The 23,887-nt window shown below is 62.9% G+C and overlaps 1 protein-coding gene across 2 annotated transcripts in view; it reads left to right on the top strand.

Annotated features, from left to right (window-relative positions):
• SDK2 (sidekick cell adhesion molecule 2) overlaps window positions 1-23,887 on the top strand; it is a 49,156-nt gene that overhangs the window by 2,411 nt on the left and 22,858 nt on the right. The window contains exon 2 of one of the 2 annotated variants that reach the window (XM_074889263.1): window positions 17,131-17,290. In XM_074889263.1, coding sequence (XP_074745364.1) covers window positions 17,131-17,290 — 160 coding nt within the window. Of the gene's footprint in view, window positions 1-17,130; window positions 17,291-23,887 lie in introns of those variants that run through there. The other variant, XM_074889264.1, reaches the window with a different exon arrangement.

The following is a 23,887-nucleotide window of genomic DNA, read 5'->3' as shown; positions in this document are numbered from 1 at the left end:
CCCACGCCTGCCGCAAGGCTGATTAGCAAGACGAGAAAGGGCCCTCCAAGAGCTGGGGTGGGTGTTTGGGGGGTCCCTGCCCATTCCTCCCCACTTTTTGTAGGTTTTGTGACCCCCAGGGATGCGGTTTTCCACCCACTCGGGTCTGGGGGTGCTGTCTGGGACCCCCCGTGTTGGCACAGCACCTCTAATGAGATTGAGGAGGCTGCGGCCAGTCCCAGGAGGGATTTGGGAGGCTTAAGGTTCCAGACGGGATTTGGGGCAGGGGCCTGAGGCGGGCGGCTTCCTCCAAAGAGGCTTATTAGGGGGTGGGGGGGTGCTGGCACCTTCTGGCACCCATGTGTGGTGCCTGGGCATGTCCGGAGCCCCACGGGGCAGAGCGGGAGCGGGACGAGCCCCAGCTCCTTCCCAGGGCCGAGGTGCTGGTGACGGGCTCGAGCCAGGACTTGGGAAGGGGCGGCCGGGTGCGGGTGGCTCCTGCTCCCCCTTCCCCGTCAGCGCGGTCAGCCGGTGGCCTCGTGCAAAGCTCCGGCTCAGGCAGGAAAGTGGCTTTTAGGGGCGAGGAAGGGAAGATTAAAATTTGATGCTGCTTTGGAAGCCATTAGTGACCAGGCGCGACGATGAAATTTTGATGATGCTAACCGTCAGGGGAGGGGGATACGGTGGCATCCCCGGCAGCCCGTGTCACCGCGCCCCATCCCTGTGCTTGGTGCTTTGGCTGGTCCCCAAAGCTTTGAGGTGTCGGGGACTCAAGCCACAGCAGCACTGGGGTATGCCACCGGGGAACCACTCCCTGGGGGACCACAGGAGGGTGGCTGCAGGATTGTACCTGTCCCTGCTGCCCGGCAGAGCCAGAGCTGCTGGCACCGTGGGGCATGTGTTGGTGGGCCGAGCAAGCCGGGGCCAGCTGAGGGGCTGCTGCCCTGGGGCTGGAGTGGCAATGCCACTTGTCCCTTAGCGATGGGGTTTAGGCTGTGGCGGCGTTTTGGCTCAGCGGGAGCGGATGAGGAGTTGGAGGAGAGGGAAGGAGGGAGGCGGGCAGATACAGGTTGCTTGCGAACCTGGGAAAATGCTGATTATTAAACCTGGGAGGAGGGAGGCTGGCTCGCAGGGTGGTGTGATGAGGAGTGACCCTGTGTCTTTACAAACCGTGTCCTTGTCCCCGGCCCGTGCCTGGAGCTGATCCCCGATGCAGCTGGTTCCTGCCTGAGGACGAGCTCCAGCCACAACACGCGTTACTGTAGGCCCTACACAAACTGTTTGGGGTGCATTGGTGTTTGACAGCAGCACAGGCTGTTTGTTATCTGGGGTGAATAAGGCCCTGCCCAGACTGGGGTGCAGAGCTGTGTGGGAGCAAAACCCTTTGGGTGCTGGATCCCAGCTGGGGTGGGTGAGTGGTGGGTGCCCTCACCTCCGAGCCCTCGTTACCTCCCCCAGTTCATTAGCAAGTCGCGTGTCGCTGGGTGAAAAACGGTCAGTGCCAGGTCAGTAATAAATATGCTGCTGTCAGTGGTGATGTGATCGTGCTAACGAAGGGCAACCTCAGCCCCTGCCATGCCCAGGGTTGTGCCGGGGCTGGTGAGGATGACCCGGTGGCTGCGGTGCTCCGTGGCACTGGGCCTTGGTCTTCCAAAGCATCCGTGGGGATCCAGCACCCCTGTGGGGCCAGGAGGGCTCAGGGTGGTGGGTGCTGGGAGCAAAGGGGTGTCCTGGGAGCTCCTGCTGGAGAGGATGCGGGGCCAGGGTCACTCCGAGTGACTGGAGATGTGGGGATGATGCCAGGGACCTGCCCCATCCCCACGGCTGCTGCTCTGTTTTGGGGTTCCCACTCTCTGCATCCCCGGAGCCATCCGTGGAGGTGGATCCCGACTCAGGGTGCGTTCCCGCCACCCCTCGCCCCACCGGCAGGCAGGAATGTGCTGGCAGCAGCTCCCTGCCTTGCTTGGCATCCCTGACACCCTGGGCACGCTGGCAACGCCGCCGGCATGGGCACAGCCCTGGGCACCCCCTCCGTGGGGCTGGCGACCGGCTGTCAGGGTGGGTCCCCCCACTCCCAGCGATGCTTTGGGGGTGCAGCCCCCACCCCGCTCCCAGCGATGCTTCACCTTCCAACCCTTCTCCTCTGCCTGACGCCGACCACCTGCCTGCGCCCGGGGCAGGCAGCGGCCCCCTCGGCGGCCCCCTCCCCTCGCCCCCAGCCCTGCGGGGTGCAGGCATGCCTGCGCCTGGAAAGCCATGCCGGGCTCGGGTTGCCTGGGAACTGGGTAACCTGATCCTTGGGAACGGGGCCGAGGGCAGGGGACATTCCCGGGCTGCAGCTGGTCCCCAGCCCCCTTTGTCTCCCCTCTCTGATGGGGTGGTTGCTCCCCGACCCTCGACCCCCCAGGAACGGAGCGTTGGGGCGCGGGGGGCTCTCGGCCTCAGGCAGGGCTGTCCCTGGGGATGCTGGGGCTGGCAGCTGCTGGCTGCTCCCCCCCGTTGTCACCTCCCCGCGTGGATCAGTGTCACCTCCTGGCCAGCAGCCACCCGCAAGCTGGGGAAGGCCCTGGGCACTGGGACCAGCTGCCGCCGCGTGCCAACAGCTGGGCATCCCGGCCGGCAGCGGGGACGGCACGGTGGCAATTCCAGGAATGCCGGGGCCCCCCGCCCCGTGCCGAAGCCACCCTCTCTCTTCTCCCAGCCAGTAGTCGTTGTCCCCGTCATCCACCTTGGCGTGTGACAGCTCTGGGCCCCCGGGAGCTCTCCCTCTGCCCCTGGGCATTTGCGGGGGAAACTGAGGCGCTGGGCAGAGGGTGGGCACGGTGGGATGGGGACTGCGGCGCGGTGCCGGCTGACGTCCCGCGCTCTGTGTATGTGGACAGACGTGAGCATCTCTGTGGGCTCTGATCCATCCCTGCCTGCCCACACGGAGGTGCCGAGGCCCCCGGCGTAGGGAAACCTTGATGAGTTTGACCATTAGTGGAAAGAAACCGCTGAGCTAATTTTAGCTGTGGTAGCTAATTGCTTTTCGCTACTGCTGGGTGAGACGACAACCTGCGAGTCCTCGTCGGTAACCTTGAGCCCTCCTGGCTCCGTGCAGCGGCGATGGCTGGGTGCTGCCAGGGCGAGGAGTGGGATGGGGGTTCCTCTGGGGGATCATTGGTCCCTGGGGAGGGTTTCTCCAGGGCTCTGGGGTCCACGTGTGAAGCTGGCAGGGGTTGGGGTGCCTGGCAGTGTCCTGCTGCCCCTGGCTTCCAGAGACGGGTATCCCTTGTGCCCCTCGGGAACTGGGGACACGTGTGTCAGGGGGGAGACTCTGGCTGTCCCCTGGGGCCACAGTGGGTCACCTGGGTGGTGGGGTGGAGCCCCCCGGCACTCGGCAGCATGGTTGAGTTCGTGGCTCTCAACAAGTTGAGGAAGGGAAACTATTTTTAGAGCCCCATCATCGATCAGGGCACGTGTACCCGCTCCTGGGTGTGTGAATCGCCCGAACCAGAGGGCATTTCCCCGGGGTGAGAGCGGGGCTGGGGACCCACGTGCTCCCCCGGCCTCACCCAGTTTGGTTGGAGGAGCTTGTTCCCCTCCATCCCCATCCTGCATGGCCAAGCCCCCCCAGCACATCTCAGTTCACTGCTGTGAGCCGTGGCTGGGTGAGGAAACTGGGCTGAATGTAGGGCAGGTGCTGGGCATCAACTGGGGTTATTTAGGGCCATTTATTTCCTTTTTCATCCCTTCCAGCAGCCTGTGTCTCCTCGGCGAGGAGCAATGGAGCACTGGGCTGTGCAGGTGGCTGTCACTGAGTCTCGGCATGGTGGGATGCTCAGTGCTTCCCCTCCTCCTCCTCCTCTTCCTCTTCGCTTGGGCTTGGAGTGTGGGGTCGGGCTGGGAGCTTGCGGGGAGGCGGAAGGGAGCTGCAGGGGCTGTGGACATGCTGCTGGGTCCTGGCCCAGCGCAGGGCTGGAGGAATGGAGGGAGGGATGGATGGAGGGGGCTGGGGCGAGGTGGACACAATAGCTCTGGTTTCAGCAACCCGCCTCCTGAATGCCTGAAAAACAGCTGATGGCCGTGAAGGGGGATGAAATGGGATTAGCTGCTGTTTCCAAAGGGAGCGCGTCCTGCCAAGCCGGACAATGCGCCCGCTGTGCCCCCGCTTCACGCCTCGACGCGCCGGCCCTGGCTCCCCGGGGCTGGGGTGGTGCCTCCTGCCCTGGCCAGCTCTGGGTGGGGGGTCTCGGGGTCTGCCAAAGCTCCTGATGCTCCAACGTTGGGTGCTGCACAGCCTCCCGGGGGGTCTTGCAGGGGGCTGGAGACCCTGGGGCAGGGTGGGGGCTTCTTCCTGCCCCGCAGCAGCACCGAGGGGGACCTGGGGGACGTTGCCTGGCCCGTGCTGGGGTGGCAGGAGCTCCTGGGGACTGTCCCACCCCAGCGAGCATCAACACTGGGTGCCCAGAATGAAGCCCTGCACAAGGAGAAGCAAACCTCGAGGTGGGGGTGTTGCCCCCTTGCACCCCCCCGGGGGCCAGCCTGTGGTGGGGACTGGCAATGGGGGTGCAGAGGGGACCCAGCGGCGCGTCTCGGGGTGGGAGCAGCATGCGGCCCCAGCTGCAGCGCTGCCGGGGTGTTGTGCGTGTGCAGCCCCTGCGCTCGGCGGAGTGAATTGATGTTTATTTTGATAATGAGTTCTCAATGCATTCGCAAACTAATAAAATCAACTCATTAGGGGGGTATGTTTAATTCAGAGCTCCGCCGTGGGGAGAGCCCTCCCCGCCGGCTGAGCACCGGGAAGCGCTGAGCACCCGGCCTCTGCCTGCACGCAGGCGGTGCAAGGGGAGGAAGGTGATGGGTGCCTTCATCTCCCCGGTTTTTCCATTTTTTCTCGCTGACGTGGTGGAAAGAAGGGAGCCGAGCTGTGCAGCAGAGGGTGGAAACAAGGCCCGTGCAGCGAGCAGGGGGTGATGAGCTGCCCGAGCGCTTCACCTGGGGCGGTGGTGGAGTCTCGCTCGCTTGGCTTCTCCCCATAAGCTTCATGTCAGGCTGGGCAGCGGCGCTGGTTTTCCCGCTGGAATCGCTGGCCCGGCGTCGCCGCCTTGGCTGGAAAAGCCCCTCTGGCAGGGAGAGCCACAAGTGTGTATCAAATAAGTGCAATGACCAGAGTTCGCTTCTCTGCCCAGGAAATTCAGTCGTGGATGGCTGGGGGGGGATCGCCAGGCTGTGAGTTATTCCCATCCCCCACCTACAAACCGGGGTGTCTGGGAAGGAAAAGCTTTGGAAAAAGATTTTTCCAAGGAAAACTCGCCGTCGCTGTCGTGCTACAGCTATTTATGTTTCAAGCGAGCAATGCAATGACTAATTAATACTTCGGAAAAAGGATGTCTGGGCAACACCCCAGTAAATCGGCCGGTGCCCGGTGCCCGCTGGCTCGGGGCCGTGCCGCGAGGAGGGGGATCGCGGCCGCCAGCGCCTTCGTCCCGCTCGGCACGGGGGGGGGGCGGGGAGCTGGCAAAGTGTTTTCCATCCCGCGGGGCTGGCGACTTAATTGCGTCAGCGCCATGGGAAAGGCTGAGTGGGGTTTTTCTTGTGGTTTCTGTCTTCTGTTTTTCTTTCCCCGCTGTATTTTTTTTCGGTTGGGAAATGCCGCCTTGTTGAGATTCTCGCGGCGAGGCTGGAAAGCGGCTGTTTGTCTGTCTGTCTGTCTGCGAGGGCGGTTGCAGGGCGAGGGTTGCGCTGAGCATCCTGCCTGGCTGGGGGATGCGGGGAGGGGAGGGTGGCGGGATGGTGAGGGGGACGCACACGGGTGCCCTTTGCAGAAGTGACATCTCAAGCGGTGGCTTTGCTTTCCCACCCCTCCTCGGCCACCGTGGGCCTGGGAGCCACCACAACTGGCTTGGGAGCCAACCCAGGGCTGTGGTTGCCTTTCAGGAATACCTGGAGGATGCACTCGATGTGCTCCACAGGGCCAAATCCAGCCCGGAGCTGGGCTGGGCTGCACCAGACTTGTGTGCCATCCCTCCCACCCGGTGCCAGGACCACCCTGGGGTTGGGGTGTGGGGCTGACACCCCCACCTTGCTGGCAGCTGGGTGCGGAGCCTGTTCCTGCCAAACCCTCGCCGGGAAGCTCCAGTCCTGGCTGTGAAGCCTTTGGGGATGGGCTGGGAAGGGCCCCTCTACCCCTCTGAGGCTGCAGGGAGGAGAATGCGTGTTCACTCCCTCTCCTGCACGGAGAGGGTCTGGCTGGCGGCTGTTGGGGGGTCTGGAGGTGATGTCTGTCCATCCTTCCCCTCCTCACCATTTTGGATTCTCTCCTGGCAAAATCAGCCGCAGGATCCGGCCCCTCTAATAGCGTTGAGTCACTCTCCGGGTGTCCGTGACTCACAGCAGTGACCCAGATTCGGCAGAGCTGCGTAATCGCGGGGTCGGGAGGATTTGAGGCATCGGAAGGAGTTTGTTGGGGAAGAAGTTTCGGCCGGAGCCTGGAGCTTGTTAAACATCCCCAGCTGGGGACGGGGCTGTGCCGTGCGTGGGGATGTGCTCAGCGAGGGGACAGGCTCGCTGCCGCCCGCGGTGATGTCCAGCAGTCCTGGGGACTTGCCACTGGGCTGGGGGGCTCCTGTCCCCCCAGGAGCCTCTGTGCGTGGCCCCTTTGCTGCGGGTCCCATGCAGCTCCCCGCAGCTCCTTGGATTTGGAGCTCGGCGCTGGGGTCTGTGCCTTTGGGGTCAGGTTTGGGACCGAGCTCCCAGGGTCCGTGCGCTCAGGACCTGGCGTGGGGGTCCGGAGGGGCCGTGCGGTGCTTCAAAGCACAAAGCTTTGCTTGTTGTGTGTGTGTGTGTCCCCCTTCCTGAGCTGGGGACACACAACAGGGCCGTGTGTGTGTGTCTGTTTGGGGTTTCCTGCGAGGGGAAATGTTATTTTTTCCAGCTGGTGCTGCCGGGGCGGGCAGAGGGGCTGGGTGCGCGAGGGCAGGCAGGGACGGGCAGGCACACAGCCCTGCTCTGTTCCCAGCCACGGCCTCGCCGCGGGGCTCAAGGAGATGCTGTTCCATGGCCAGGGCTGACGTCTCTCCCTTGGCTCCGGGAGCATCTTACCTGGCCCCTGTTGGCACTGGGGTGCGCCTGGGCTGGGTCCCCAGTGCCGCAGGGGCTGGGTGCTGAGCGCTGCCCTGGGCTGTGGTCCTTGGGTGATGATGCTGGCACGGCCCCGGCTCTGCCGCACTGGGTGAAACGGGGGGTTGGTCGCCAGGTTTGGGACCTTCCGATGGCTGTGGCCGTGTGCTGGGGGTTGTGTGGTGGTTGGGGAAGGATGAGACCGCGAAGGGAGGTGGTGTCATCTCCAGCACTGCTGTTGGGAGAAGGGAGGTGCTGAGCGGGCACCGCAGTGCTGCCGGGCTCCGTGTCCCTTCTGCAAACACCCCGTGTCCTGGGGGAGCCGTGCTCACCCCTCCCCATGTGCCCCATCCCTGGGGGGTTCAGCCAGGCGTGGGGAGGGGGTTCAGCTGGGCATGGTGAGGCCGCTGGCTCAGCCGTTGGCCCGCTGAGTCCTCCGAGAGCCCGGCTGCGGAAGAGGAGCTTGTTATGGAGCCATCCTGCTTTTAATTAACAAATTAAAATCCTAGTTAACAATCCAGCCCCAGGGCTGTTGGAGGCTGGGAGAAGCTGGAGCGTTTGTTATGGAAACAGCAGTTAATTAACAAATAAATAAATAAGTATGGGCCTGGAGACAGATGTGGGAGGAGGAAGGAGAGATGGCAGCAAGGTTGGGGTGTCCTGCCGAGGTTGGGGTGTCCCGCTGGCCTGGCAGGAGGCAGCGTGGGAGGAGGGTGTCCGTCTGTCCATCTGTCCATCCTGGGGGATGCCATGGCCTTGCCGGGTGGCGCCAACCCTGCTTGGAGCTGCTGGGTGCGAGTAGCTGGATCCTGGCTCATGCCATGGCAGATCTGGACGTGAACCGTGCTGGGGCCACCTTGGCTGGGTTTGGGGCTCCCAGGCTCTGCCTGGGCTTTGCCCAGCACTGCTGGCCCTGGACATTGCACCCGTTGCCTCTTCCCCCCACCCCAAGGCTGGGAAGCGCCGTGGCAGAGCTCTGGTGACAATGGGTGAAGTGTGACACCGGCAAAACGGCTGTTGCGGGTCGCAGGTGACACCGGTGCCGTGCTGGGGACTGCAAGGAATGGGGGACATGCCACTCGCTGGGCCGCTCCCATGTCCCCCCAGCCAGGGACGGCTGCCATCCCCGTTGGTGTCTCCTTTGCGCTGGGGTGGGCTCTGGGTGGGGGGATTTGGGCAGCTCCCCTGGGCTGGGGGCAGCCGGGGAGGGGGGTGCTGAGGCCATGACCCCCTGTCCCGGGCTGTGCCCTGCACTGGTCAGCTTGCAGGGCTGTCACCATGAGCCCCGAGCTGCTGCCTGCTGCCTGCAGGGTTTATCAGGGGGCAGGTGGGTGCTGGTGGGGCTGTGCCAGGCTCGGGGTCACCGTGGTGCAGGGTCTGGAGCACAGGTCTGATGGGGAGCGGCTGAGGGAACTGGGGAGGTTTAGTCTGGAGAAGAGGAGGCTGAGGGGAGACCTCCTGGCCCTCTGCAACTCCCTGAAAGGAGGGTGCAGAGAGGGGGGATGAGTCTCTTGAGCCAAGGACCCAGCACCAGGACAAGAGGGAATGGCCTCAAGCTGCGCCAGGGCAGGGTCAGACTGGCTCTTAGGAAGGATTTCTTTGCAGAAGGGGCTGTTGGGCGTTGGAATGGGCTGCCCAGGGCAGGGGGGGAGTCCCCATCCCTGGAGGGGTTGAAGAGTCGGGTTGACCCAGCGCTGAGGGATCTGGTGGAGTTGGGAACGGTCAGGGTGAGGTTCCTGGTTGGACTGGAGGAGCTTCAAGGGCTTTTCCAGCCCAGATGATTCTGGGATTCTGTAATTCTGTGCTGCTCCCCAAAGCTCTGCGGGTGCCTGGCGGGGCTGGTGCTGCCCGAGGCGCTGCGGTGTCACCCTGGGGCAGGGGTGGCTGTGGGGACCAACGTGGGGCCGTGACCCCGCTGCCAGCCGGTGGGGTTTTTTGCGGGGGGGGGGGGGAGGAGGTGGCAGAGCCTCCCTCCCTCCTGCAACTTCACCTTTCCAAAGGCTGAAGGGAAGAAAATCAGTTCAAAAGCTGGCTCTGCAAATCGTGCCAGAGTCACACGGGCAGGAGCCGCGCTCCGCTGAGCAGCTCCTCCAGGCCTGCGTCTCTCGCAGCCTCCCACCTAATCCGGTTAACACACCTCTGCAATCGGCTTACGGCGTGGAAGAAACCCCAAATCTCCTCCGAGGGAGGTGCAGGGGAGCGGGGCTGTGGGGCTGGAGCCCTGTTCTCTGCCCGGTCTGGCTCCCTTCCTTTGCCAGACCCCTCCTGCGGCGCAGGTGAGGTGCTCGCACCCTTACTGGGAGGTGGCCCCGTGGCCCGAGGGCTCCCCCACCACCCAGAAGACCTTTTTCCTCTGCGAGGAGATGGCTAAAGCAGTTGCACAGACACGCAGAGGGTCAAATGGAGATGAAAAGGTGCCCAGCCCCACCTGGGACTCTCTGGGTGGGCAACGTGCCCTCAGCTGGCACCCCGCCCCCCCCCCCCCCCCGCTGCCTGTGCCCCTTTGCCACGGCAGACCAGCAGGTCCCGGTGCCCTGAGCGTTCTGACAGGCTCAGCGTGAGGCGTCGGAGCAGAGACCGATGTGTTTCGGCAGCAAGGTCGTTCTTGCAGGGCACAGGTGGCCGGAGGGCACCTCTCGGCCACACCATCCCGCTCCGGCTCCTGTCGTGGGCAGGACGGGCACAGGCTTCGCTGCTGGGGGGACGCGGCCGCTGCGAGATGCTCCCGCGCAGCCCCTCTCCGACCTGTCGACGGCTCAGGGCTGCGGCCCCTCTGACGTGCAACAAAGCTGGTTTTATTCCTGTGATCTCGGCGTGACGGGGGGCCGAGCGAGGGAGGCTCTTCAGGCTGTTCTGCCTCGGTTAAAAAAACCCCTCTTGGCTCCGCTCTGCAGTCGCTTTACGAGAAGCAGCTCCTTTTTGGCGTGGCTCCCGGCTGCAGCCCCCATCATCGCCCCGCCGCTCGGGGCTTGGCTCGGAGCACGGTGCTGCGGGGGGGGATGGAGCTGAAGCCCCCCCACGCCTGTCTCAGACCATGCTGCCTCTGCCAAGCAGGAAAATCACAGCCAGCGCAGAATTTTCCGAGCGGCAAAGGAAAAAGCTGTAATTAACAGCCCCAGCGTGGAGAAGCAGCAGCCGTAGGGCACCAATTTCAGGTGCTGCTCTGCCCCAGCTCCCCTTTGGTGCCTGGGAACCCCGTGGGGACTGGGAACTGTCGCAGCTCGATGGGGCTGGAGGGGAGGGCTGGGGCTGGGGTACCACTGCGGGTCTCCTGGGGATGGATCGGAGCTGCGGCGGGATGGCCGGGGCCGTGCGTGGGGCAGGGGCTGCCCTGGGATGTGTGAGGGACCCCCTCATCATCCTCATCCTTGGGAAAGGGTGTGGGTAGGGGAGAAGGGAAACATGGGGGGCCAGGCTGCGGGGACCAGAGGGACGATGTTCTCCCATGGGCTGGCGGTCCAAGAGCATCGCTGTTGGCTGACCGCCCCCCCGCCCTGCTGCAGCCCTGCTGCCTTCCCGTGCCCCCAGCCGCGGCAGGAGGATTTCCCACAACATCTCACAGCCTCGTGCCGCCGGCGAGCACCGAAACCCCCCGGCTTGGGCTGTGCCCTCTAAATAATACAGGAAGGCAAGTGCTGTCCGCGGGGGCTGCGGATAAACGCGGCAAATGGCCGAGAAATGGAGCGTGTCTTTTGGGAGCCACCTCGGCAGTTACTGTGCCGGGCCCCTCGGCCGAGGCGGTGCTGCCGGCCGGCGCAGGTACAGGCGTGGGTGGGGAGGAGGAGATGGAGCAGAGCTGCCAAGTCCACCGGAGCATTGGAAATTGCATTTCACGGCCGGGCAGACTGGGAGACCAACCCCAGCACCGTGTGCCGGGTGCTCGGAGAGGAGATAAGATTTGATTAAGAAGGCCGCTATTAATTTATGGCAAATACACTCATGATAGCGGAGAGGTTGCTTTTGATTAATAGCCAGAAGGAGAGTTTTAAGCTCTTGGTCTCGGTGGGGGGAGAAGAGGAGGGAAGGGGAAAGCAGGGAAGGAGGGGAACAAAGTAAGTTGTGAGGATTAATGGAGACTTCTGCAATTTTAAGTCTCTTTTTCGGTAAAATTTAAAAGCATGTTAAAAGACACACCGTGGGTGGGGTGCATAGGGTGGCTGAGATGGGGAGGATTGTGCCCGGTGCCTTTGGCACCGCTCTGTGTGCCAGTGGGGACTGAGGCCCCCCCATGGCCCCCAGTCCAGCCTTGGGGGGTCACAGGACAGCTGGGGTGTCCCCCGTGGCTGCCCCTTCGCTCCTGGGCCAGCCCTTCCCACTGGGATCTGGACCAAGGGGTGATGCTGGGATGGATATTGGCTTGTGGTCGTGCTGCTCCGGGGGGGTGCAGAGGGACCCCTTTCCCCCCCCACATCCAGCGCAGCAGCGCTGCCTTTCGCCCCCGGTTTGAGCGAGCTGAGCTGAACGCCGTGCCGTGCCGTGCTGTGCCGTGCCTCTTCCCGCCACGCATGGCTTCTCCCGCAGGGCCACGCTGTGGCCACACTTCACCAGGCGTGTTCACCTGAAATTAGAGAGGAGCAAAGGCGCTTTGGCACCCAAAGCCCTTTGCTGGTGGGTTTTGCTGTCAAACCCGCATCTGCCGGGCGGTGAGATGAAAGCTGGGCTCTGCCCAGAGCCCTGTGCCGGTGGGATGTTGTGGCACGGCCAATGCTTGGGGTTCTGATGTCCCCACGGGTGACGGTGCTGCGTGGGTGCCGCGATCCCCGCTCGTGCCCGTGCTTCCCCATCGCTGGGCGGGTGGGTTTTTTGCTTTTCCCTGCCACCCCTCCCCTCAAATTGGCACTGGTGAGGCCGCCCCTCGATGAGTGGGTTTGGTTTTGGGCCCCTTACTCCAAAAAGGCCATTGAATGACTCGAGCGTGTCCAGAGAAGGGCAACGGAGCTGGTGCAGGGTCTGGAGCACAGGTCTGATGGGGAGCGGCTGAGGGAACTGGGGGGGTTTAGTCTGGAGAAGAGGAGGCTGAGGGGAGACCTCCTGGCCCTCTGCAACTCCCTGAAAGGAGGGTGCAGAGAGGGGGGAGGAGTCTCTTGAGCCAAGGAACCAGCGCCAGGACCAGAGGGAATGGCCTCAAGCTGCGCCAGGGCAGGGTCAGACTGGCTCTTAGGAAGGATTTCTTTGCAGAAGGGGTTGTTGGGCGTTGGAATGGGCTGCCCAGGGCAGGGGGGGAGTCCCCATCCCTGGAGGGGTTGAAGAGTCGGGTTGACCCAGCGCTGAGGGATCTGGGAACTGGGAACTGGGAACGGTCAGGGTGAGGTTCCTGGTTGGACTGGAGGAGCTTCAAGGGCTTTTCCAGCCCAGATGATTCTGGGAGTTTGAAGCCGGCATCGAGTCACTGTGGGAGAGACGATGAATTGAAGGGGACATGTTCTGCCGGAGCATGGTACGGGCACCAGGACACGGCTCCAGCGCTGGCCCTGCTGTGCCGGATGAGGCTGCCACGGCTGGGGGCTGCCAGCGGAACAGATGGGTGCTGGCAACCGGGGGCCACTCATGTGCTGAGTTTGAGGGGGCTGTAGCAGCTCAGGTTGCTTCGTGCTTGCTCAGGTGTTGGGAGGAGGGCAAGCGGGGCTCAGCGAGGATGCCCACGCCATCTCGACTTTGTGCTTGGCACCCCCCGGATGCTGGGGTCCCCCACGGATTCCTGGGTCCCCCCCGGCCACCTGGGTCCCTGCTCGGCAGCACGTTGTGCTCTGCACTCCCCAGGTGCCGGGAGCATTCGGCATTTCAATTCTGTGTTTGCTTTTTATTAAGGGGATGGAGCCTCATCTCAGGAATACTAATGGCTCTGGCAGCAGCAGAGAGCACTGCTGATCCCCCAGCACCGGCTGCCCACCCTGTGTGGCCCCTGTCACCACCCCAGGAGGGGACCGCGGTGTCCCCGGTGCCATTTAATCAGCCCGATGACTTTACCGACAGCCACTGAAAAATTGATGCCTCCCAACTGCACGCTGGCGTCCGACAAGCAGAAAATGTAACTTCACCAAGGGACGGCTCCTCGGGCAGTGGCACGGGCCTGGGGCTTCGCCTGTCCCCAGCCGCGTCCCTGGGCACGGGGCCACCCAGCCGGGGTGGGTGCAGAGGGGACATGGTTTGTCCCCAGAGCCAGGATGGGTCCCCCGGGGTGATCCCTCCTTGCACCCAGCCAGGGCTGTGACCCCACTGGGGTGCTCGGGGATGTTGTGGTCCCCCATGGGTGCTGTGTCTGGGGGCCGTGGGGCACCCAGGTGATGTTAACCCCTTGCCTGCCGTGACAGCACAGGCACCCCCCCCCTCCTCCCCCCTGCCCCTCAGATGCAGAGCGGCTGCTGCGGCGCCGGGGAACTGCGCCGCGAATATGTTACACAAATGAATAATAAAAACAAAGGAAAATTACCCTCTTATTGAAACTCGTTTTATGAATAAAACAATTATTCTGGTAATTGAAAAAATGTGTCGTTAAATTAAATGCAGTGGTTCCTATTAAAATTTTAGTGGATTGCTTCTTCTCTGTTTCTTTTTCCTCCTTTTCCCTTCCCTCCCTCCCTCCCTGCCTCCGCTGGCGGCTAAAGGCTGGTAATTATAGCAGAGGGTTTCTCTTTCTCTTTATTGTTTTTTAATCTCTTCGTGCTGCGAAGCGCCAGCGATAGTCTGATGCAGAAGAGATTTAACTCCATCTCCCCATGCTGGGGGGGCACGGGGGGGCCGGAGCGGGAGCGCGGTGGCAGGGCCGGGTGCCCTCCTGCTTTGTGGGCAGCGCTGCCCCGGCAGGGATGGATGCGGGAGCCCTGCGAAGCTCTGTCCCCCCTCCCAAGGTCAAGGTGGGTGCAGACAGGGAGCAGCCCCGTCCCAGGGCTGCCCCTCTGCACTGGCCAGGCTGGAGAGGGGCCGGTGGGGAGGGAGGGGGACGATCGTGTTATTTATGAGGCATCCACAGCGAAGGTGGAGAAGGACCTGGGGGTCCCACGAGCTGCTGGTCCTTCGGGGTGGCTGGGGGGAGCTGGCCTGGTGCCCCCATCCCCATCTCATCTCCATTTGCTGGGGTTCACCGAGCGCAGGGAGGGGGTGCACCCTCCTTCCCCCCCCACCCCCAGCTGCCCGGCACAGCCCTGCCCTTGGCAGCATTCCGGGATTCCTCTGGCCTTAAAACTCCCTGTCCCTTCCCATCAAGAGGGATTTGAAGCTGGGGAGAGGGGGGCTTAGTTCCCAGCTTACCCATTACGCCAGGAATTAGGATCCATTACTGCTTTTTCAGCGAGACGGGGGCTCCCTGCCCTACATCCGCGCCCCCTCCCTGGTGCTAATGCACGGGGCTCAGCCCCAGCTCCCGGCAGCCCTGCTGTAAATAAAGCGCAGGGGCAAAGATTGTGATCCCATTAGGCAGGATTAGTGCCTTGGGAGGCCCTGGCATTAAAATGTCGTCGGCAGCGGAGGGGGGGAGCCGGGGTCAGCCCCGTTCCTGTCCCCCTTCCCTGTTGCCAGCTCTTGGCATCCCATTTATCCCATCCGTCACCGCCGGCAGCTCGGCGGGAGCGGCTCAGCCCCCGGGTCACCACTGCGGGCAGGAGGGGGACGGCACAGTTTGGTGGCACCTTTCTGCATGGAGGGGACAGTGCTGGGCTGCCGGGGCTGGCACGGCACCCGGCCAGTGGCCCCAGGGGCTCGGCACCGGCCTGTGCCACTGGCAGATGTGCAGATGTTCCCCGGGACGCCTCTTGCTGCTGCCTGTGTTTGGAAAGTGATGAATTTCTGCACCAACTAATTAGTCTCTAATTAGCAAGTGGAGTGTAAATAGTCACAACAGATGGGGGAGAGGTGGATTTAGTGGTAATGACCCTTCATTTGGGGTGGGGGGTGTGGCTGTCATGCACCAGGAAACTTCCCACTGGGTCCAGGACTGGGGGAATCACAGCCCCCGGCCATGCCGGCGGGGTGGGGGGGTGGTGGGCACCCCACTGCACCCCGGATTTGGTGGTGCCATGGCCTGTCACGCTGCCGGGATGGTGGGAGAGAGGAGCTTCCCCCCAGGCCTGCCTGGAGCGGAGCCGAGGTGCCATGTGCTGCCGGGGAGCGGAAGGAAACTGAGGCAGGGAGGGGCTGGGGTGCGAGGGGGTGCAGTGCTCCTCAGCATCAGGGCCCCCCCCTTCTCCCCTCGCGCTGATGGTGAGAGCGGGCACAGCCACCCCGGGGGAGCGCGGCCAGCACCCGGTGCCACCGTCACCCCCAACAAGAGACCCCCAGTGCACCCGGGACCCCCATCCCCGCTGTCCCCTGTCATGGCGGGGGCAGTTTTGGCTTTCCCAGGGGAGCGGAGGCTGCGGGGGGGGACACAGGGGAGCTGCTGGGTCCGAGGTGGCTGCTGTGACCTTCGCGGGCGGATAACGATCGTGCGATCAATAGTGGAATTAGGAGCCGCCTCTCCTCCTCTGCGCCATTTTTCACCCCGTAATGCAGAACAGATGGCTCGGGTGCTTCAAAGCGAGATGAGCCTTAGCTGTTTAAAATCAAATTAAGGATGTATGCAAACGGCGTGCGGGCCCAGGGGAAGGTGTGCGGGGAGCACCCTGCCTCCCCAACGCCTCCCCAACGCTGGGTGCTGGCACAGCCCCGTGGTGCTGTGGTTTCTGGTGCAGCCCAAGCGTGCGTGACCACCGCTGCTGCCTGGGGATGAGCCCGTTGTGCCGTGGGTCCTCGTGGCGGTGATGCAGCGGCTGCATCAAGCCCAGCCAGACACCCCCCACCCCAGTCTGGTCCACATCTCATTTACTGGTTTCATGCAGGTGTTTGGCCCCAGAGCCGGCTTCTGGCTGTGCCACGGCCGCAGCCGGGGGCTGTGGTGATCCCCCAGGTCCCCAACCCGACGTGGGCGAAGCCTCAGGGTTGCAGGTCAAGCTCCTGCCACGCCTTGGTGGGGACACGCGTGTACACCCCCCACACATGCATGCAGAGGTGGCACGCACTGTGCCCAGGCACAGATCCCAGCAACACGCGTGTGCGTGTGCTCCTTGGGCACCCCAAAAGCTGCAGCTCGGCCAGCGCAGGGCTACCACGAGCTCTCTGGGCCGGGCTCGCAGCCAGTTGCCCTCGGTGCCAAACCCTCCAGCGGGGGCACTGAGCTGCCGTGGTGCCTGTGGGCACTCCTTCCTTCGCTGCCTAATGACTTGCCTGGCACTCAGCGCCTCTGTGGCCACCCTGGGGACAGGCAGGACCAAGCAGCCGGGTGTAAATCCGATGAGCATTTCCACGTGGGTGCAGCAAGCGGGCACCCCAGGGTGCGCAGGAGCCGGGCCCTGCCAGTGAGGAGAGGAGAGGGACCCCCCCAGTGCAGGGCTGGTGGTGTCTGGGTGCCTCTGAGCTCCTGCAAACTCATGACATCCCACCCCCGGGGTGGTGGGGCACTGGAGCAGGCTGAGCCCACGGGCACGGGGCTTTGGTGGCAGCTGATGGTGCGGAGAGCCGTGGCAGGAATTCAGCTCGTGCACACAAGCAAGCAAAGCCCTACCCCAAAGAAAAAACCCAAAGCCGTGATTGAAAGCGCACTTGAAAGCTGCTGGGGAATATGAATGTGTCTTTGAAGTAAAAGGGCTTCCATTTGTTAAGCAGAAAATGGAGCTGTGTGTTTCGATTTATAGTTTTACTTAGCAAATAAAACAGGAGAGGAGTAAGTGTTTATGTCTCGCTCCGCTCCCAGCCCCTCCGCCCCCTTCACCCCCCGAGTTAAAAGCTCAGTGCTTCTGAAACACTACAAAGGCCGCCAGGAATAAAGCAAAGCAAGCAGCTTAGATAAACCCGAGATGGGCTAAGCCCTTGTCGACAGGCTTGTGAAATGGCTCAGGGCAGGGGGAAAATGGCCAGTGGAGGGGTCTGGGCGCGCCGGCTGGCACAGGGGGATGGGGAAGTGGCCACCAGCATCCCCCTGCCCATGTGGTGCTGAGTTACGGTCCTGCCTGTGATGAAGTGGTCCTGATGCTGTGGGGCTGGGCACATCTCTCACCCCTTTCCCCCCTCTCTCTGCAGATGATGTCTCCCCGTACTTTAAGACGGAGCCGGTGCGCAGCCAGGTCCACCTGGAGGGGAACCGCCTGGTCCTGACCTGCATGGCGGAGGGCAGCTGGCCCCTCGAGTTCAAGTGGCTGCACAACAGCCGGGAGCTCACCAAGTTCTCCCTGGAATACCGGTGAGTCGCCAGCGCCGAGCACCCGCGCCGAATCCCGGCATGCCTGTCCCTGCCGCCAACGGCTCCGCGGGCATCGCCGGTCCCCCGGCGAGGGGATGTCACCTAGGCAGCGCGGAGGCAGCGGGTAGCGTGCCGGGAGCTGCCGCCTCTGTTTGGTGAGCAAACGGTGGATTTAAGCAGCTTAACATCAGGGAGGAGGCGTTTGCACAGAGCGGGATTAACACCAGGCCGCAGATCACGGCTCGTGGCTCCCCGAGAGCGGCCTGACCTGGGGAAGGAGCGAGAAAGGGCGGCACGAGAGATCACCCCGGGTTTGGGCATCCGACCCCGTGTGCCGACCCATCCTGCCGGCCCCGCATCACAGCCCGCTTGGAGCTCGCCTTTAAATCAAGGCGGGCACCTCTCGCCATCTCTTCTGCGTGCGTGTGTCATCCTCTCTGTTTTAATCAATAATTGAGCCCGAGAAGAGCCGTTCCCCCTTTAAAGGCGTTGAATCCAAAGGCTTCGTGTTGCTGTGGCAACGCGGGGCTGCTCCGGGATGCCAGCGAGGCAGACAATGTGGCTGGGTGACGTCCCCTCTCTGGCACCGGGTGCTGTGCCGGGGTGCTGGGTCCCCTCCCCAGCACCATGTGTCCCCTCTCTGGCACCGGGTGCTGTGCCGGGTCCCCTCCTCGGCACCGTGTGCTCTGCTGGGTGCTGGGTCCCCTCCCCGGCACTGTGTGCCGTGCTGGGTGCTGGAGTAGTGTCCTTGGGGACAAGGGGGGCTGTCCCCTGCCACGCCATGGTGGCTGCAGCTCTGTGATGTCCCCAACGCCCCAGGCTCGGTGCTGGGTGTTCGCCCCAGTGCCGACTGCCCCGTGGGATGGGTGCCTTGTCCCCAGCCCTGGTGTCAAAGCTTAGAGCCCTGCTGAACCCCCCGATTCCCGCAGCTCCCACCTGTCTGGAGTCACACCAGCTGCAGCGGGAACACCCCAAAATGTCAACCCTGAAATGGGACTGTGGGGATGGTGGTGACAGCAGGGTGGGGGGACACGGAGCCCGTGCAGCGACAGCCACACAGCGCTGGGGCAGAGCCACCCACCCCAGGCAGGAGAAGGGCGTCAGGACCCCGACCCCATCTCAGGGTGCCTGGGGGGCACCTCCAAACCCAGAACGGGGACTCCTGGCTTCCACTCTGCTCCTGGGTTTGCTCCGTCCCTCAGTTTACCCTTGCGCAGGAAGGAGGCCAGCGCTCATGTCTCTGCTCTGGGCCACCCGGAGTCCTGCGCCACGCAGTCCCCGCGCCAAGGTGACTCCCTTCCCCCTGAGCCCCCTGGCCCCCGCCTCCGGCTCCAGCATCCAGCCAGAAAGGATTAAGGAAGGAAGCGAGAAAATAAACACACACATGGGGAAAACCCAAACAAACGCAGCTAATGAAGCAAACAGCCTCTATGCAAATCGCTGCCTGGCTTTAACCCGTCCTCGCCGCGGCGAGGACGCAACCCGCTGGCATCGGCGTTGCTGCCTGTCCCCGGGTCCCCGCGGGGATTTAACGTGTCACGATGAGAGTTTGGACATCTTGCCTGGAACTGAAGGCTGCTGGTGAGGAAGGCGAAGTACCAAAATTAGTTATGATGGGCAGAAATTGAATTTTAATAGAGATGTCGGTGGCACGGAGCCAGCCTGCTCAGGCAGTGGGAAGGTAGTAATTAAAAGTTAACGAGTTTAGAAACAGAGTAATCCTTGGAGAGAGGAGGGCTGGTGCTGATGGCCGGGGACGCTCAGGGATGCTCCTGTCCGTGCAGGGGTCATATTCCAGCAGCGTGGGTGAGGGGTGTGGGGTGCAGCCAGTCCCCGCCCCCAGCTCGGGGCTGGCACGTGCCCCCCAGCGTGTCCCCACTCCAGGGGCAGGAGGGACCTTCCCCAGGGCCTGGCCGTGCCCGTGACAGGACGCACCAAGCTCTGCAGCATGTGCTGGGGGGTGGGGGGCCGTGTCTGGGGTGCCGGCCAGGCTTGGTGGCATCACCTTGTGGTTCCCAGGCAGGACAGCATGTCACCGAGCATTTTGTCCTCGATGTCCTCCCCGCTCCTCCCCAAATCCTCCCCTGCCGCAGGGCATCCTGCTGGCAGCCGCCCTTGTGTGTTTTACCCATTTTCCTGGGGGCTGTGGGCTGGGGCTCACACCCCCTCGGCCCCACGCTCCCCATCCTGGTTCATCCTCATCTGATGGTCAGACAAGCTCACGCCACGTTTTAAGGGAAGGAGCCGCTCTCCCAGTTTGGCAGCACGTTTCCATGGCGACCGCCCTTTTCCTTCCCGCAGCGATTCAGCCACCAGCTTGCCACCCCAGCGACTTGTTGGCGTGCGACGAAGGGCAGGTGGGGAACGGGCTTGGCCGGGCCCTGGCCCTGAGCTGGCGAGGGCTAAGGCAGTGCTGCTGCGGGCAAGTGGAGCCAAGCCCTCGGGAGCATCCTTGGGGACGACGGGGGGCTTGGGGACCACCTCGGCTCCATGTGCCTGCGGAGCCAGCCTCCCTCAGGAGCATCCCTGGGGGGGTCAAGCGCGATCGGGGACCACGGAGGGATTGGGGTCCGCAGGCACAGTGACCCGTCCCCATGCCGGGAGCATCCCTGGGGATGGCAGGTGATCAGGGACCAGCCTGCCTTCACCCACTCGCTGCCTCCGTTGCGTGGGGTGCGTGGAGGCAGCTCTCCCATGGGACCCCAGTTGCCTCCTGCTCCTGGGGACCCCACAGCAAGACCCCGTCCCCTCCGATGCTCACTGGGACCTTCATTAAGGTGACGGCAGGGCGGGCGGGCGGCGGAGCCTTGCCCCCGCGCTCCGCTCCCGTGCCCTGGCACGCCAGCACTGTGCTCTCCGGGGCCAGCTCTGTTTTTCCGTGCATAATCTCGCCGGTGCTGGGCTCTCCTGCGAGCTCTCCAGAGCCTGACTTCTTCTCGTATGAGGAATCATAACATGCAAATCAGGCAGCTTGATGTCTTTAATGAAATCCTCGGAAGGAAAGCGCTTCTCTGGTGAATTGAGGATATTTATTTCTCATACAAGAAATTTAACATGCAGATTAGTTGAGGCTGGTAATTTATCACATGAGATTGTCCTATTAAGGGTTGCATCGAGTCCTGCTGCCTTCAGAAATTACCTTACACATAGATTACCTCTGGACAGACTCCCATCCATAGAGATGCATCTTCTATCTACTAAATCAGCCCTCTTTCCCCTCCCCACGTCCCTCTGCAGCTGGTGCGGGAGCCCAGCAGCTACTAAAGGATCCCCTGCCTCTTCCCAAGAGCCCAGATCCCCTTTGCTGGGAGCTCGGAGCCTGGGAAGGTGTAATTCCATCGCCGACGCTGGCCGGCTTTGCCGCCGCGGCGCTCATCGTGCCTTCCCCCAGCAAAGCAAGGTCTGCACGACTGAGCTCCCGGCGCTGTCCTGGCTTTTTTGGGCACAGCACAACGCCTCCAGCCCCTCCCCAAGCCCCCCGCCCCGAGCTCCAGGGTTGGTTTCCAGCATGTCGTGTCCCCTCTGTCTGCTCCCGTGCGTGGGGAGGGTTGGCAGGAGCCGCCCTGCATGGGCTCACCGAGGAGGGGATGATTTGGGGCTGTTTGGACCCCCCAGCCTGCTGGGTTGGGGTGTTTTAGGGTGCATGTCCCCTGGGGACGCAGGGAACACGGCATGCTGCACGCATGGGACCCCCCTCAAGTCTTTGTGGCCTTTTGAGGACCCCAGATGTTTGGTGGCCATACTTTGTCCCCAAATTATGTAAAATATGGAGCCAGGACCCTTTCAAAATCACAGACCTGGGGGAAAACGGGGCGGTTCACCCCAACCTGTGCCTGTGCTCGCCGGGAGCACGGCTGGACCAGCTCTTTGCCAGCCCAGGTGTGAAGCACAGCCCTCTCCCCGGGGAGCTAATTGCCATTCAATAATATAATTAATGGGAGCTGATAAATATCAGGGGGGTTGCAGGCAGGCTGAGTGGGAGCTCAGCAGTGAGCTCCTGGTGCCTGTGGCTCCACCCTGGCCAGCTTCACATTTGGCATTGTCACCTGTGGCAAAGCCCCAGGAGTGGCGGTGAGGCAGTGCCAGGCCGGTACTGGGCAGCACTGGGTGGGCTTTACTGGGGATGCTGGTGCTGTGAAGGCTCCTGCCTCTCCCTCTGCCTTGCTGGGCTTTGAGGGGAACATGGAGGGGGTGGGTGTGAGCAAGCGGCAGCGATTGCCGGGAGCTGCGTGGGCATCGGGGCTGGCAGGAGGCGTGGGGGGAAGGGGATGGAGGGATCTCCTCGCTGGGACCTCACATGGGCTCAGCGAGGAGACCCGTGGGGCACTCTCAGACCCAAAGATGCCACCTGAGCTGGGTGGTGGCGGTGACCGAGCTCCTGGTGAGGGACCCACCGGAGCCTTCCGGATGCCACAACACGGATTGAGGCTTGTGTGCTCGCTCCCCTCTCTGCTCTGCAGGAGGGTGGCAGATTAATAGGTGGGCATTAATTATTAAATGGCTCATTGTTCTGGCAGGGCCAATTGAGGCAGCGATTTACAGGGCTGCCGGCACCCGCCGAATTCCCCTGACCGAAGGGAAACACTATCGGCAAGCGAAGAGGCGGCGGCTCCGGCCGCGCGTGTCAAAACGGAACGCTTTCCAATCAGGAGCTAATTGAGATCCAATAATACAGTTAACAGGGGCTGATGAAATACCAGGGGGGTTATTTAAAAACATATTGAGCGGCAGCCCAGCGCCGTGGCTGGGCGCGGGCGGAGGTGCTGGGGCGCGTGGCGCGGATGCTGGGAGTCGTTAAACCTTTGCTAAGTGTGTTTTAATGCTCACTTGACATTTCATTATTGCACAGTAACTATTCAAATACATGTCCCCTCTACAATTAATTAGTCGTTATACAGGATATTAATCAAAGAGGACCGTGCCGATGTGCTTATATCCAAAATCCGATCCAGCTGTTGGTGTTACTGGGTGACATTGGAAGAACCACACAGATTTCTGCACTCTTCTGGCTTTCAATTTGATGGATCAAATCCTTTGGCTGATGCTTTTCCCGGCCCCTCTCCACCCCCTCAATCTAATAATAATTCGGCAGCGTCAGCCCCGCGCTTCTCAGCAACCCTACAATAATAGAGCCGGGAGCAGCAGCCGGGGTATCGCTCTGCCGGAGCAGGGCCCTCGCGGCACCGGCAGCAGCTCTGCCGTGCCGAGCGTTTCGGCGGTGCCGGTGCCTTGCCAGGGTCACGCGGTGAGGTGGGGGGGTTCCGGCTGATGGCGGCGCTGGGCCCTGTCTCGCCACGGGGGAGCTGCTGGGTGGGTGGGTGGATGGATGGATGGATGGAGAGGTCGTCGTTCCCGAGGTGCAGCACATCCATCTGTCAGATCGATCCGGTGCCAAAAGCCTTCCGCTGGCCGGCTGCTTCTGCAAACCCGCCGCTCCCCCGGCACCGAGCTCCTGGCTCCGGAGCCCCCTCCTGACCCCGGGGCTGAGCGTGGCACAGCCGCTTCCTGACCCACCCTGGAGTCCGCTGCTCTTTGCCATCAGTGCATTTTTTTTGAAGCCTGGGGTCACTCCTTGCTTCGGAAGCGCTTTTCCCTGCAGACGATGCCCTGTCAACCTCCGTCTTTCCAAACCAAACCCCTGAAACAGCCGAGTCAGCAGCAAGGGCTGTGCCGGGAGCACGGCCGGACCTCCAGCCCCACTCACACGGCGCAAAACCTGCCTCTGGGTCAGTGGATGGGGCAAAAAAGCCACCCCGACGTGGGATCAGCCCGAAGCTTGCACGGGGGAGCCAGGAGCTCCTGGCCACGGAGGAGCAACCGTGGCTGCTCCAGCTTGCTCAAACTGGGGGGGCTGCGTGGGGTGCTGGGGCTGCAAGCCTCACCCCTCCTCCTGCCCGCAGCACATCGCCCTGCGAAGGGGTGAAATCGGTGACCGGTTACAGCTGGGCGTGATGGGGGAAGGAAATCAAATCAGAGCGGTCTTGGATAAAAGCCTCGGTGGAAGCTGAGCGGCAGAGAACAAAATCTCTGCTCGTATTTGGTTAATGACTGCGGGCCAGGCTGCGCCCGGTAATTGATTTCCTTTCTCCCAGCTATTTTCAGCCGCTTAGGTGCGTGCACAAGCTCGGCTCCTTAATAGCTCCTCCAGCTCTGGTGGCACAGGGACGAGGCGCCGTTAATTGGGGCTGTGGGGGCGTCCCCAACGGCAGGGCGAAGGCTCCCGGTGCCCACGGAGGTGTCCTGGCTCCCAGCGTGTGGGGACAAGGCGGTGCCGTGGGGCTGCGTGTCAGTGGGTGCTGCTCCGCACGTGGGTGCACGTGAGCCCTGAGGGAGGGGAGGGAGCAGTTTGGGTGCCACAGGGTGGCTCACGGGCTGGGCTGGGGGCTTTGCGGCAGCCCCCCCCTCCCAGGGTGAGGGGTTTTGGGGGGGGGGGGGCGTGGCAGTGAGGAGGTGGCCACGCAGGGGGGTCTGCGCGGGGACAGATGAGCGTCAGCGAGTGTCCATCCGTCCACCCGCGTGCGCACGTGTCTTTAGGAGTCACGGCGTCTGCGTGTGATTTATTAATGAGGACACACCAAGGAGAGCGGGCCCATTATT

The sequence above is a fragment of the Strix uralensis genome, chromosome 19, assembly GCF_047716275.1.
Source record: "Strix uralensis isolate ZFMK-TIS-50842 chromosome 19, bStrUra1, whole genome shotgun sequence".
Lineage (NCBI taxonomy): Eukaryota > Metazoa > Chordata > Aves > Strigiformes > Strigidae > Strix > Strix uralensis.
Note: the sequence above shows the minus strand (reverse complement) of the source record. Positions and strands in the feature narration are given on the sequence as shown.